The sequence below is a fragment of the Echiichthys vipera genome (genome assembly GCF_963691815.1).
Source record: "Echiichthys vipera genome assembly, chromosome: 19".
NCBI classification, from domain to species: Eukaryota; Metazoa; Chordata; class Actinopteri; order Perciformes; family Trachinidae; genus Echiichthys; species Echiichthys vipera.
In genome coordinates this window covers 8,593,590-8,606,806 of record NC_139844.1, presented here as the reverse complement: position 1 = coordinate 8,606,806, position 13,217 = coordinate 8,593,590, and the positions used below count along the sequence as shown (strand labels likewise).

General features: G+C 38.1%; 1 protein-coding gene across 1 annotated transcript in view; it reads right to left on the bottom strand.

Moving 5' to 3' along the window:
* The window catches only part of ift172 (intraflagellar transport 172), a 40,022-nt gene extending 27,811 nt beyond the window's left edge, over positions 1 to 12,211 (bottom strand). The window contains exons 1-15 of the mRNA XM_083933468.1: positions 12,093 to 12,211; positions 10,219 to 10,362; positions 9,356 to 9,468; positions 9,226 to 9,265; positions 8,610 to 8,675; positions 8,287 to 8,366; positions 8,104 to 8,191; positions 7,798 to 8,012; positions 7,590 to 7,713; positions 6,962 to 7,057; positions 5,877 to 6,038; positions 5,508 to 5,561; positions 5,226 to 5,329; positions 4,252 to 4,337; positions 2,880 to 2,992 (exon numbers count right to left, since the gene is read on the bottom strand). Coding sequence (XP_083789594.1) covers positions 2,880 to 2,992; positions 4,252 to 4,337; positions 5,226 to 5,329; positions 5,508 to 5,561; positions 5,877 to 6,038; positions 6,962 to 7,057; positions 7,590 to 7,713; positions 7,798 to 8,012; positions 8,104 to 8,191; positions 8,287 to 8,366; positions 8,610 to 8,675; positions 9,226 to 9,265; positions 9,356 to 9,468; positions 10,219 to 10,362; positions 12,093 to 12,131 — 1,524 coding nt within the window. The 5' untranslated portion in view covers positions 12,132 to 12,211. The remainder of the gene's footprint in view (positions 1 to 2,879; positions 2,993 to 4,251; positions 4,338 to 5,225; positions 5,330 to 5,507; positions 5,562 to 5,876; positions 6,039 to 6,961; positions 7,058 to 7,589; positions 7,714 to 7,797; positions 8,013 to 8,103; positions 8,192 to 8,286; positions 8,367 to 8,609; positions 8,676 to 9,225; positions 9,266 to 9,355; positions 9,469 to 10,218; positions 10,363 to 12,092) is intronic.
* Positions 12,212 to 13,217: the final 1,006 nt, after the last annotated feature.

Below are 13,217 nucleotides of genomic sequence, written 5' to 3'. Positions count from 1 at the left end.
CATGGCAGGTGAATGCAAATGTTTATGTGAACTTCCTTCAGCAACATTCAATACCTCCACTGAGACTGTCTCCCAATCAGCTGCAATTTTCATGCAAGACAATGCCCTGTTACACTGCAAAACAAGTTAAACAGTTCCTTGAAGAATATTGAAACAATGAAATGGCCAGCCCAGAGTCCAGATCTAAATTTCATAGAGAATCTCTGGAAAATCCTTAGCAACAACGCAATGTCTAAGAAACCCACAACAGTTATCGAACTGTAAGAGACTAAAGAAGAATGGACCAAGATCAAACCGGAGCAGTGTGAGAAACTAGTGATGTCCTGTGGGCGCAGATGTGCTGAAGTCATTCAAAGCTGTGGCCTCTACACTTCCTGTTCAGTTTTGAATCCTAGAGAAGAAAACATTGTTGAAGTCTTCTCTTCTGACACAGTGGTTACTGTTCTCTCATTTTGATCACTTTTTTTTTTTAGTTTTTTGTCAAAGTGCCTTTGTATTATGTAGAAGTAGTACAGCAATTCATGCATATATTGTGTATATATATATATATATATATATATATTGTTTATATATATATATATATATTGATATATATATATATACTTTCATATAATTACATATACATTCTACATTCTTACCTAGCGTTAGAGGAGAAGACTGGCTTCATCCGTCCTAATAGCAATTATCCTTATTTTCCAGTCTGCTGTCTTGGAAAGTTATAGTTTACAACGTGTAGTTGAACTCATTTGGTTTGAACAAAGTTGATTAACTCCCAGCAGCTCCGTGTGAACGCTCACACTGCAATCTATTCTACTACACTCTTGATGAGTTGAGATTATGTAGATTCTATAAGCCACAGTGGCTCCCACAGCCCTTAATGTGTGTGTGTATGAGAGACCGCCCGCTGTTGTAATCAGCAACTTTAATATCTTCCCCCCACCAGTTTTAATAATGCAGTGTGTATAGTTTCACCCTGGAGCTCAGCTGGCCACGTTTTAATGTGATGAGGAAGAACAGCCTGTTGAATTCACTATAAAGCAAGTTTCAATTAAAGAAGCATGTGTTTATTTCTTACTGGTAGGAAGTGCAGCCAATGTGGGCTATGAATGTGAATATCCCAAAAGTAGTATATATCCAGTTCAGTCTTTTAAACATATTCTGTTGCTTTTTTCCATTCACAAGATCGATGGCATGCACATAAATCTGTATGTACCATTAGTTCTGAATTAAAGGTTTTCATGTCAATAAGAAAAGAATCCCGTTTACATACGAACCACAAAACCTTACAGCATCTAAATACAGATCTTTTTTTTAATTACCCTCAAACTTCTCCTCCTTTGCAAAGTAAAGTTCTTTCCGATGCCATTCGTGCACAAATATTTCAGAATCTGCCTCACTGAAGTTCTTCGTGTACAAATCTTTTTTTTTTTACATTGAAAAATAAGTGCAGCAAAAAGTTTGAAGCCACTGACGGATTCCCAATTACCAGAGTTGTCCATGTCTTTGCCCCAGGGCCTCGACATCAAACTGTTTGACTTCCCCAGGGCAACAACTGACAGCAGCTCTCTGCCACTCTCATCTTGCTTCTCAAAATACTGTGAATCTCAGCTGCCAAAACTGAGACCTTTTCTAAATGTTTTTGGCACTGAGGTGGAAATAAATGGATGTTTCTTGACTTAAATCGGTGGAATAAGACACAAGGAACTAAAGACAAATAAATTCACCTTTTTGAAGTTATTGCAGTGTGCTTTAAATTATCACCACTAGTTTGTCACCGCCACAGAAGACCGTACACACGCCATGTTTGCACTCTCACATCCATTGTTCTTAATGTAAACGCACGGAGGGCGTTAAAGAGAGTTCAACTTTGGGAATGCGGTAGCGTCAAACATTTATGCTTGACTCATTTACATTTATGTTTAGATGACTCGTAATTTGTACTTTTTGGGAAATGTTATCAGGCCTCTTATGATTATTCAAATAAAACATGGCAACATTGCTTTGCTCAAAGGTTCTCGATTGTGTCTCGATCTTGTCTGTCTGTCTTTGTCTGTTGATCTTTGTCTGTCTCCTCTCTCTTTCTCTCTCCTTTTCTTTCTACCCAACCGGTCAAGACAGATGGCCGTCTTCCTTAGAGCTGGGTCTGTTAGACATCCCTGCCTTAAAGGGAAGGTTTTTGTCCCCACTGTGTGCACAAGCTTGCTGAATTAATACCGTATATTAAAGATAAAATATGTATTAAAGATAGTGCGACTTTTTGCTGCTCATGGGGGAATTGTTGGGTCTATGTAAATCATAAATGAGTCATAGAGCCTGGTCTTTACCTACTCTATGTGTAATGTGTCTTGAGATAAATTTTGATATGATTTAGCACTATAAATAAAATTGAATTGAACTATTTTTCCGCCAAGGACCCCTTTTCAACATAGAGAATATACCCCCTTGTGTATGTCCCTTGGACTAATTTGATGTAGTCTTACTGTAGTTATGTGAAAAAAAAACACAAGAGAAATGTCTTTTTTCCACATTTTGCGACTGACTTTGCAGCTTATGTTGTCTACCTCTTTTGCACTGCTTCAGTGTTCATCAGCACTGGCTCCACCGAAAAGAAGTTTCACCCCTACTGTGTGTACTTGTATAAAGATGGGCTGACAATAAAGTTCTCTTAAGACTTATGGCGCCCCCTGTGGCAAAGTACATCCACATTTATTCTGAATTACTATCTTCTCACCTGGATGACCAAAATGGCTCGACAAAGATCCACAGGACATTATTTGGGTGATGGACGTGCTGTAACTTTACCCTCTCTGCCTTCAGGCCGCCCTCCCATTGTCTCCACTCTTACAGTCCCTCAGGCTGCTGAGGTTTTTCATTCTCACCCGCAGCTTCTTGTCCCTGAAGAGCAGTTTGCGTCCGGTTTCATTGAGCTCCAGCCAGTCAATCTTGGAGTTTTGGCTGATGGTTCCTAGATTGCAGCCCCCGGCCAAGTCCACTGAGAGGAGGGAGAAAAGGATGGGTTAACTGAGCAGCAGTAAGACTGTCACTGTGACAAAATATCGAGCTAAAATTGGACTTTTACTCAAGTAATCAACCAGTCAATGTATAATAATTATCTATTCTATCAGGCAGAGTGGGCAGTGTCTCTACTTTAAACTCTTTGATGTTATCAGTCTGCTAATACATCAACTTTTTCATTAAAATGTAATGTGGTCCAAAGACGGAAAATTACTTAGGTATTGATTCAGAAAATAAATAAATAAATGTATCGATAAATACATTAATAATTACATATGGATAAAAAATGAATGATTGAATGCAGGAATAAAAAAATAAGTACACAAATTAATAACACAAAAAATTAAGTAAATGTTGCAATAAATATGGAAATAAATTAAAACATTATTAAATGAAAGCTGATGATAAAATGGGATATAAATAATACATTTATTTCTACGTTTCTGTACAACTACATTAACTTTCTCATTTATTTTTTTATGCATTTATTGATACTATTGATACTATGACTGAAATAGTTATATTTTTGTGGTCCACTCAATAGTAATGATACAGTTCAACTGATCTCCTGCAGTTATCGTAGTTGTAGCAGTTTGGGAGTTTAATATTATGGTGATTAAAAAACACCATTGAAAAGTTATTCACAATTCCAATTACACAAATGGCTACAATAATCATGTGCACATCCACAAAATGTCAATAGGTTAAGTATATAGTTTTTTGTTTGTTCACTTTTCTTGTGGTGTGTGTGGTTACTTTTCTATGTATTTAGCGGTGGAAGAAGCATTCAGATCTTTTATTTTAGTAAAAGTAGCTGTACTGACACAAGTAAAAGTTCTGAAGTAAAAGGACAAAAGTAATGGCATCAAAATAAAGTATAAAGTAAAGGCACTCATTATGGTCAGAATAATGTAGAGTATATTATGTAATTCTCATTACTCATGCATTAATGTGTACATTACTTTAATGTTGCAGGTGGGGCGAATTTTAATGACTTTATATACTGCTGGTCTGAGTAGCTTGTGAATTGACCCCCGCAGATCAATTAAAACTCACCTTATATTAACCTATGATAATACAGCATAATTGATTTGATAGTTATATTTTGTATTGTAACCACAGCAGAGCACTGCAGCACAAAGTAGCAGAAATTGGAATTACTCAAGTAAAGTACGAGTACAATACTTAGGTAAATGTATTATGTTACTTTCGACCACATGACAAACACATTCTTACCAATACAAATGGTTTTTATATCGATCAGATACGCAAGCTTCTTGCTGTCTTCAATTCCTCTCTGCTTCCTCTCGTTAAGTCGGACACTGCAGAGACAAACACAGGAACAAATAAAACCGACTGGTCAACTTAACATAGACTGTATCTGAATTTACACTGATTCAACGTGTAAGTATTACAATCAGTATAATTGGCATCCACTCCCCGGATGCCCCGGATCATGATGTTGTCAACGCTACAGCGTCCAGCAGCCAGAGGCGAGTCAGTCAGAGTCAGAGGCCTCAGCAGCAGTCGGCCATTAGTCGGTCACCCGGGGACTGCCAGTGCTGACACTTTTGACAGCGCTGAATATTTTAACATGGAGGCTCACTGACACTTCTGAATCCTCACTGTCACGGTGCCTTGGATTTCTGCACAGCTCAATACCGCCATCCAATGGACAGAGCTGGAAATACATTGTTTGTTAGGAATGATCAGGGGCCTATTCAAAGACGTTAGCAGTGACTGTATTTCAAATACACGTCTATTTAATTGCTGCTTTTTATATATAAAAAAGCACCCAAAATGTGTAACATAGGCTGATCTTTCTTTTTGTGGCTTTAAATGGGACATTTGTGCAATTCCGTTCAAGCTGGACGGCATGGTGGTGTGGTGGTTAGCACTGTCGCCTCACAGCAAGAGGGTCCCCTGTTTGAATCCCTAGAGTCTCTATGTGCCCTGTGATAGACTGGCGTCCTGTCCAGGGTGTACCCCGCCACGCGCCCCATGTCAACTGGGATCGGCTCCAGCCCCCCGCGACCCCTATAGGGACAAGAGGTTGAAGATGGATGGATGGATGGAGGTTCAAGCTGACCAGTTATAGCCGTCTGATGTACTGTATACCCTTTTGTTCTTTGGAAGCAGACAACCCTGTTAAGGTGTTTCTTACTAAACCAACTTGATAAGGTGTGTTTGTTTTGTGTAACTGGGCCTACCTGATGAGGTGAGGGTTCATAAATTCTGTTCTGACTGATCCCAGGATCTCATTGTTACTGTACTCCACCAGGCTCAGCTCCCCGGCGTTAAAAATCATGCACACCTGGAACATGAAATACAGCCAAATAAAACACAGTAGCATGCAACATGATGGGAGCAGTGATGAGGGGCGTGGCAGCCACACAGTCTAAGACACAAGACGTGACACAACGGTACTGTAATTATTGTAATTAGCCCACAACAGCTGTCTTAATGATAACAATCTTCATGTGTGTACTCACTGTTTCATTTTCAAAGAAGAACTTTTCGTTTCCACCAGAACCGGGCCACGACACCTGAAAGAGAGACAGCAGAGTCGAGACGTCAATTAAAAAGTCCACCTCCCTTTTATTGTGAGAAAGAAACAAGAAAGCACATGTGATGATATGACACAAACTTGAGGAGGTGAATGGATGAATGAAGAATGACAGTTTTCAATAGAAATACTAGAAGAGGAAAAAGTCCCAACAATGTTTTCAACATTTTTCCAGATATAATTTTTCAAGGCTTTTATATTCAAAATTACATTCATCTCACAAGTACATGGCTAGGTGTCACATAAAGACTTTTTTGTGTGTGTGATTGAGGTGGAATGACCCTTTATGTCTCACCTCACTCAATTTATTAGTCAGCAGGTCTCCCAACAGAAGAGTGTCAGAGGTGTGAGCCACCAGGTAGCGATCTTTGCCCATGATTTTGACCTCTTCTATCTCATAACCGTAATACGACTTCAGGACCACCCGCGTCCCTGTAGAGAGGTTCTTCACTATCACCTAGGAGAGGAGGACATGATTAAATGGAGAAAAGGGAATGTTCAATTCATTTCTCCATCATTTTTCATTGATTCATATGAATAAGGGGGTGAAATTCAACAACTTAAAGCATAATAACAATACAACTGTACTGACCAAGGTCTTAAAAGTTTATTCAATTCACAAATACACACATAAACACCAGTGAGTTAACTCAGCCTGGTAGAGTCAGAGTAAACTCTTGATTGTAAAATGTAAGTGCACATCAGCTGCCTGGTGAATTTCTCAATCATAATCTCATCGATTTTCACATCGGAATTTTTCAAACCAGCACCAGAATCACTTCATGCATACTTTACTTTGAATATGTTTTCTTGGCTGATTAGAAAATCTGTGATGGAGTTCTTAGGCCATTTCTTCACGTTTATATCAGTTGTGTTTCCAGAATCATTTTATCACAGTTTATACGTCATTTTTATTCCAGTTTTTAATGTTTATAGTACAAACTAAGATGGTACAGCAGGTGTTCTCTGTTGGAAGAATCAGATTACAAATAATGCAAAATACATAGGTTTATATGCATTTCTACCGATACGTCTGTTTATGTAATCAGATGACCATAATAATATGTATAGCTCATTTTCCCTCATTGTTAACAAATGCAATATGTTTTTGTCTATTAAAACTTTCCTTTACTTGTCTGTACATTGCTTCAAAAATTTGGAAGGAAGAAGGTAATGTGATTGTTTCCAAAAACCTTTCTTTTTTTTTTTTACTATGAAATTGATATACTGTATTGTTTTTTTGCACTTGACTTGATTAAAACTGAATTATATGCACTGCAAAATTAACTGACTGTTTTCAGTTTTTATATCATATGTTAATTGGCATTGTTTTTGCTGTTTGTGCCTGTACCGATACTTTAACTCTGTGGTTGTCTGTACCTGGCTCAGGCCAACGTAGGTAATCTCAAACTTGTTCTTATAGATGGCTCTCCGTAAGCAGCAATCAAACAGCTCCACTCCCCCACACAGTGTTCCCTGTCGAGACACAAACACACAATAAACTGGAAGGGCAGACCCCAAGGCGTGCCCTATCTCACAATGTTAATGCAGCAGAACTTTCCAAGTCAGGAACTTTCAGATTAATCCGACACCGAATGCAGCACAAAATTCAGTGGGTAACTCCCTGGTCCATGCCACCATTCAACTACGGTAGGTCAAAATCAGATCAAAAACATAACCTTGTGGCGCAGGTAATGAATACATAAAACAACATTTAGTATTTTACCTAAAAACCCAAAAAAAAGTCCCACTGCTGTAGCAACTGCTGCAAATCTCCACTGAAGAAGTAAAGAACAAAATAACTTTAACGAATAAAAAGGCGTAATTTAATCGTAGTCAGAATTTTTACGTCCCCAGTTGTGTACAGAGCAGATACATAAGATATGACATGTTAAGTAGGGTGGTTATGAGGCGTTAGTAAACTTTTAAAGAAACAAAGCTACTAACAAGTAAGTGGTGTTAAATCCACAGTCTGGATTAAAATAATGTGATAGATTAGAATATTTACAGCACAGAGGCGGGATCCGTCTTTCTTCCAGGCCAGGCTGGTGATGGTGTAGAGGTTGGCAATCTCTTTAGGCTTGGCTTCATCCCACACGCCTCTCCTGGGAGCCCAGTTAAACACCCGCAGCCTAGGTGAAATATCAGGGAGAGAAAAATGGCTTATGAGCTGACAGGTATTACAGTATATCATTACTGAGGAACCGTATACTGACCGGTCATAACTGCCAAACACAACCGACTGCCCGCTGGGGCTGGTGGCGGCCACGGTGAACTCCCTCTCTGTCCGGTCACGGCTGTACTCGAAGGTCTGCAGAACGTGACCCTCTCTGCCGTAGGCCACCACCTTCTTGTCACAGCCGCCCACCATGATGCTGTTTGCACCCCAGGCCAGAGCGTAGGGTGGGCATGGATGCATTAACAGCTTACCCTGTGTCAGAGTGGATGTGGTAGTCTCATTCAAAACACATGCACACCATAAATGTTGCAGGGAATACATAAATTTAATGTAACGTTTGTACCTGAGACTCCCCTGAGCCTTCGTCGTCAAAGAAGTAACGCACAACTGTCCCGTCGGCGTGGCCAGAGAGGATGCCTTTACCAGAAACACTGACACAGAACAGACAGGCAACACAGACTGAGTGTACCACAGAAGAAGACAATAAACAAGCATGTCATTTGTTGGTCATAAAAAATGGAATTACTTGGATGCCAGTGAGACGACACAAGACTCGGTGCCGTAGATGGTTGATGACTTGTTTGTCTGAGTGTTGGCCAGGCGGACCTATGAAAAAAAATAAAAATAAAAATGTAACATTTGTCATTTTGTTTGACATAAAACAGCTTTTAGATGCTGATCTTTTTTTGCTCAAAGGAAGACAGCAGTTAGTGCAACGACACTATAACTAACAAGCACTGCTGATGTCTGCTATCCAGCTGATGCTCCTGTAATGCTCCTACCAATTATAATACACAAACAGCAGTTATATAAACAGTAACATAAGGTGTGAACATGTTGCTGACTTACCTTGCCATCCACTAATCCATAAACAATTGCGTGCTCTGCAGGCCAAAGCAAGCAAGTCACAGCGTTCTGCAATGCACAGAGTAAAATGTTGCATTACATAGAAGACAGAAAGGTGGATATCCAAACTTCCTATAGGAAAAAATTCCTTTGCTGACGTACGGCTGCAACTAATGATTATTTCCATTATTCATTTCTTGTTTTTTAAGAAACTTCATTAAATAGGGAAACATTATTATCTCAGCCTCTCAAAGTCCAAGGTGATGTCTTTAAATGTCTTGTTTTGTCCAAAACCCAAAGATACTCAGTTGAATATGATATGGAAACAAATATAAGCTGACTTGACTGTTTTATACTGTAATGTAATCTTTACATACAACACTAAAACAGCAGCTGGAACTATACTAATTATGCAGCATTATTTGTTTATAATTGTCATGAAACACTTGATACACTTGTGATACCTTATCAGACTTATGTACGTTGCATCAGTAACATTATTGTCTATCAAACACAAAAAGCTTTTCACTCCTACAACTATCAGTGAACTTCTATTTACAGCACAGCTACTGCCCCTTTAAGCACCCTGTTGACTGCATGAAACTTAATATTTACTTACTGTCTGAACAAATTTGTTGCAAATGGCTTTCTTGTCCCCCCTAGAAAAGAAGATAACACTGATGAAAAAACCTGTTTGCACACATCGACATAGATGGATAAATCAAGATTAATATCGAAGGAGACGTTACCAATCTTCTCCAATTTTGTAGACAAAGATGATGTTGTCGGATTGGCCGATGGCGATTTTGGTGGAGTCCGGTGAGAAGGCCATGTCGGTGACAGTATAGCTCTGTTTTCCATACTGTCAAAAGAGTATGTTGGATAATTACTAACACACAACCTCCTGTTAGAAGAAGGTATTTTAAGGATATACAGTTTACTTGTAGATGGCATTAAAAATGGCGCTTTTGAATTTTCCATTACAGATATTTGCAAACAGTCCTTATCATTTAATTTTAAACTATAATGCCAAAACACACCTATAGTGCAAAATAAAAGTTTTTTTCAAACTTTACAAAATAGCAAGGGGCAGAAACAGTTCAAACACACTGAATTTAAGTGTCTTGAGTGTGTTTTGAAGTAGGCCTCTTGTTTAAAGCATTATGGGGCACTGCAATTATCACTTTCAGTGCATTTGCCCATTAGGCTTCATCACCGAGAGTCAGGATGTTCAGAAAAACCCTGCATGCTTGTGAAGAAACCGACTAAACGCAGGGAAACAGTTAAGCAGAGAAGGGAAGCGTGAATAATAGTAAATGCTTTATTTTATTGTCATTTTCATTATGCTTATAATAATTTCAATAACTGTATTTATAAAGCCATTTTCAAGCTTCATGGTTTTCAACATTAAAACAAACACAAAAAAATGAAAGATTAAAACATCAGAGACATCCCTGCATCCTTGCCTTGAAGTGATATAACAGAACCTTCTGGATTTAGGGTACCACAACTAATACATTAGTTTTCTATTTGTTCATGTGGGTGTTGGACACCCTTGAAAAAAAGACTTTATGTATTAATCAACATTAGGCTAGCTTCCCTCCTGTCTCACCTTGGAGTCCAGGGGTTTGGTGGAGAACTTGTCCCTCCTCTCTCCCTGCTCGTCATAGAGCAGCACCACCCTCTCAACACTGCAAACAGCGAACTTGGTGTTGTTCGGTGCCCAGGCCATGCAAGTCACTTTGGAAGCAGCATCCTGTGAAGGGAGGCAGAAAAAACAACAGTCAGTGATAACTAGTCCCAGCCAAGTATTTGTAGTTAGCTTAGCTAAACGTTTGTGGCATACAGTCAGAAATACTCAAAGTGACAGATCTGGTTGAATTTCAAACAGCACAATTAACGTTTAAAGCAAAAAATAACAAACTATCGTCAGATATTCAAAGAATGTTACCCAAAGAGAAGGGAGTTATTTTAATGGGGATTGTTTAAATTGAAATTAAGAAATGTGTAAAATGATGGATTAGGTTGAAAGAAGAGCCCAAGCAATGTCCAAACATACAATTATTTAAAAAGAGGTTAAAGGAAATGATTCTTGCAGGGCAAAGGGATGAGGGTGTTTGATGTCCATTGGGTGTTAATTGTATTCTTTTGTATCTGTTTTTTGTAACTATTTTTGGGGGGCATTATTATAGTTATTATATATACTAGACTATATTATATATATTATACTTTAGTTCTCATAGTATATATTTGATATGAACATATAAGTAATACATTTTATTTACAGAAAATTATATATTTATATATATAATATGTAATCATAAATTAATATGTTTATAATAATTATGAATAAGGAAGCTTATTTAAAATAAGAAGGGGTGGGATTAGATAAGTGCAAACTTCTTCCCACTTCTTTTGAACATGCTTTTTTTTCAGCAAATGTTCGTCATTCATGTGTCTAATTATGCTTTCTTTTTTGTCAAACATCGTTGTTTTCTGTGACAATTCCCTTTTCTGTTTGTTTACATCTCCGAAATAACATTTAAATCGAATCAATCAAAGTTCCGTTTTTTTCAATGTAATTGATTTCAAAATAATTCTGTGGTTTACAAAGCACTGAATGGTTTAGAGCCAAAATACATTTGTGATCTCCTGCTTTGCTGTGAACCATCCAGACCTCCGTGATCCTCTGGGACAGGTGTGCTCTGTCCCCAGAGTCACAGCTAAACAGGGAGGGGCAGCATTCAGTTTTGATGCTCCACCTCTCTGGAACAAACTCCCAGAAAACTGCAGGTCTGCTGCAACCCTTAGTTCACTGAAGACTTTTTTGTTTGCTGCTGTCTTTCAGTAAACAAAACAATTTTCTTAACCGCTTGACCTGCAATGTAACTTCTATTCCTTTGATATTCTTGGTTTTACTTCTAATTTCTATTTAATTAGCATGTTTTTATATTTTCGTAATTATTTCATCTAAATGTCATTTTGCAAGTGTTCATTTCGGTGCTTTTAATGTTTCATGTAAAGCATTTTGAATCACCTTGCTACACAAATATACAGTACTTGCCTTAGGTTCTATAAAGACAGACGCTCGCACCAAACTCCATATAAGATTTGAGAGATTTAACTGTAGCAGTGAATATAATGTGCCGACTGCTGAAACATCACTGCTGACCATGTCCGAACCATTAAGACGCACTCTTCGGCTAATTCGGGACGGTACTTTTTTCACCCAAGTAGCGCACAGTTGCGGTTGACAGATTCTAGCGAGCAAAGTACCGTTGAGGTAACTGTAAAAACATGCATTTAATAACAATTAAACATAGATTAGTCAAATCCCTTATATGCCCAATTGACGAAAGACGATTATTGTTTCGTTACATTTTTTGAGTCATTGCGTTAAACGATGATAGTTACCATTACAGAGTCCCGTTTTTTAACTGATGTCTTGCTCAGTGTAGCATTTAGCTAACTTGTCGCTGAACTTACCTGCGGTGTTAATAGTGTTTTAAGATGCTTCAGTTGCATTTTCGGAAGTCTACGAGGGAAGAACGTTATTAGTGTTGAGATTAAAGTGCACTACTTTAGATTCTGTTCATTTTGTTGGGCAGCTTCGAGCAAGCAGCTAACGTTAGCAGAGAGGACATCATGGTAAACATAGCTGTGATCTCCTTAGTTACCGTCGGGGGGCGGGGCCTTATGGTGCGTTCATGGAAATATAAACTTCTCTAACAAATTCCTTATGTTGAGCCTAAACTGTGTTTTAGTCAAAAATGAATTGTAACTGTTGGTTTGTTTAATTTTCTTAGCATCAATTATTGGTATATAGGTTCAAGACTAAGTGTTAATGTATGTAATGTATGTCTTCTTGTTTCCATGTTTTCGCAATTTTAAAGGGAGCTAACGTAACAAATTTTTGGTTGTTAAATGTAAGCCTTCAGTCAGCGAATAGTTAAGTGAGATTATGTTGAACAAGGAAAAGGATCACTTGGAGATGCCGGGGATTGAACCCGGGGCCTCATACATGCAAAGCATGCGCTCTACCACTGAGCTACATCCCCTTCCATGCACGCCGAAATGGTAGTAACAATATTATACCTACGCACGTCTGTGATCGTGGCATTGTTGGTTGTATCTACTTTATTAATCCCGCAAGAGGAAATTCAATCTTTTCACTCTGTTATTATTCATGTCTCACACACACAGGCCCGAAATACACACACATGCAGAGAACAGGACCTGTATACATGCAATTAATGGAGAGATGTCAGAGCGAGGGGGCTGCCAATGGATCGGCGCCCCGATACGCCACATCTTGATGGAAGCAACTGTTCATGTTGTGATATTCATTCATGAATAGAAATGTCAAATGTTTTACTCAAGATGAAAAAAGGAAAAACAGGAATAAATAAATCTAGGTCAACAAAAATGTAGAAATCAATGTCAATCCTTTATTTATTTATTAATTTCCTTTTTATATGTATACATTTATTCATCTATTCATTTATTTTTGCATGTATGAATTAATTAATTTCTGTATTTATTTATTTATTTATATAAACTTAAATCATGTTTAGTCCTCCACAGTCATGTACACATTGATGCATTACTTAT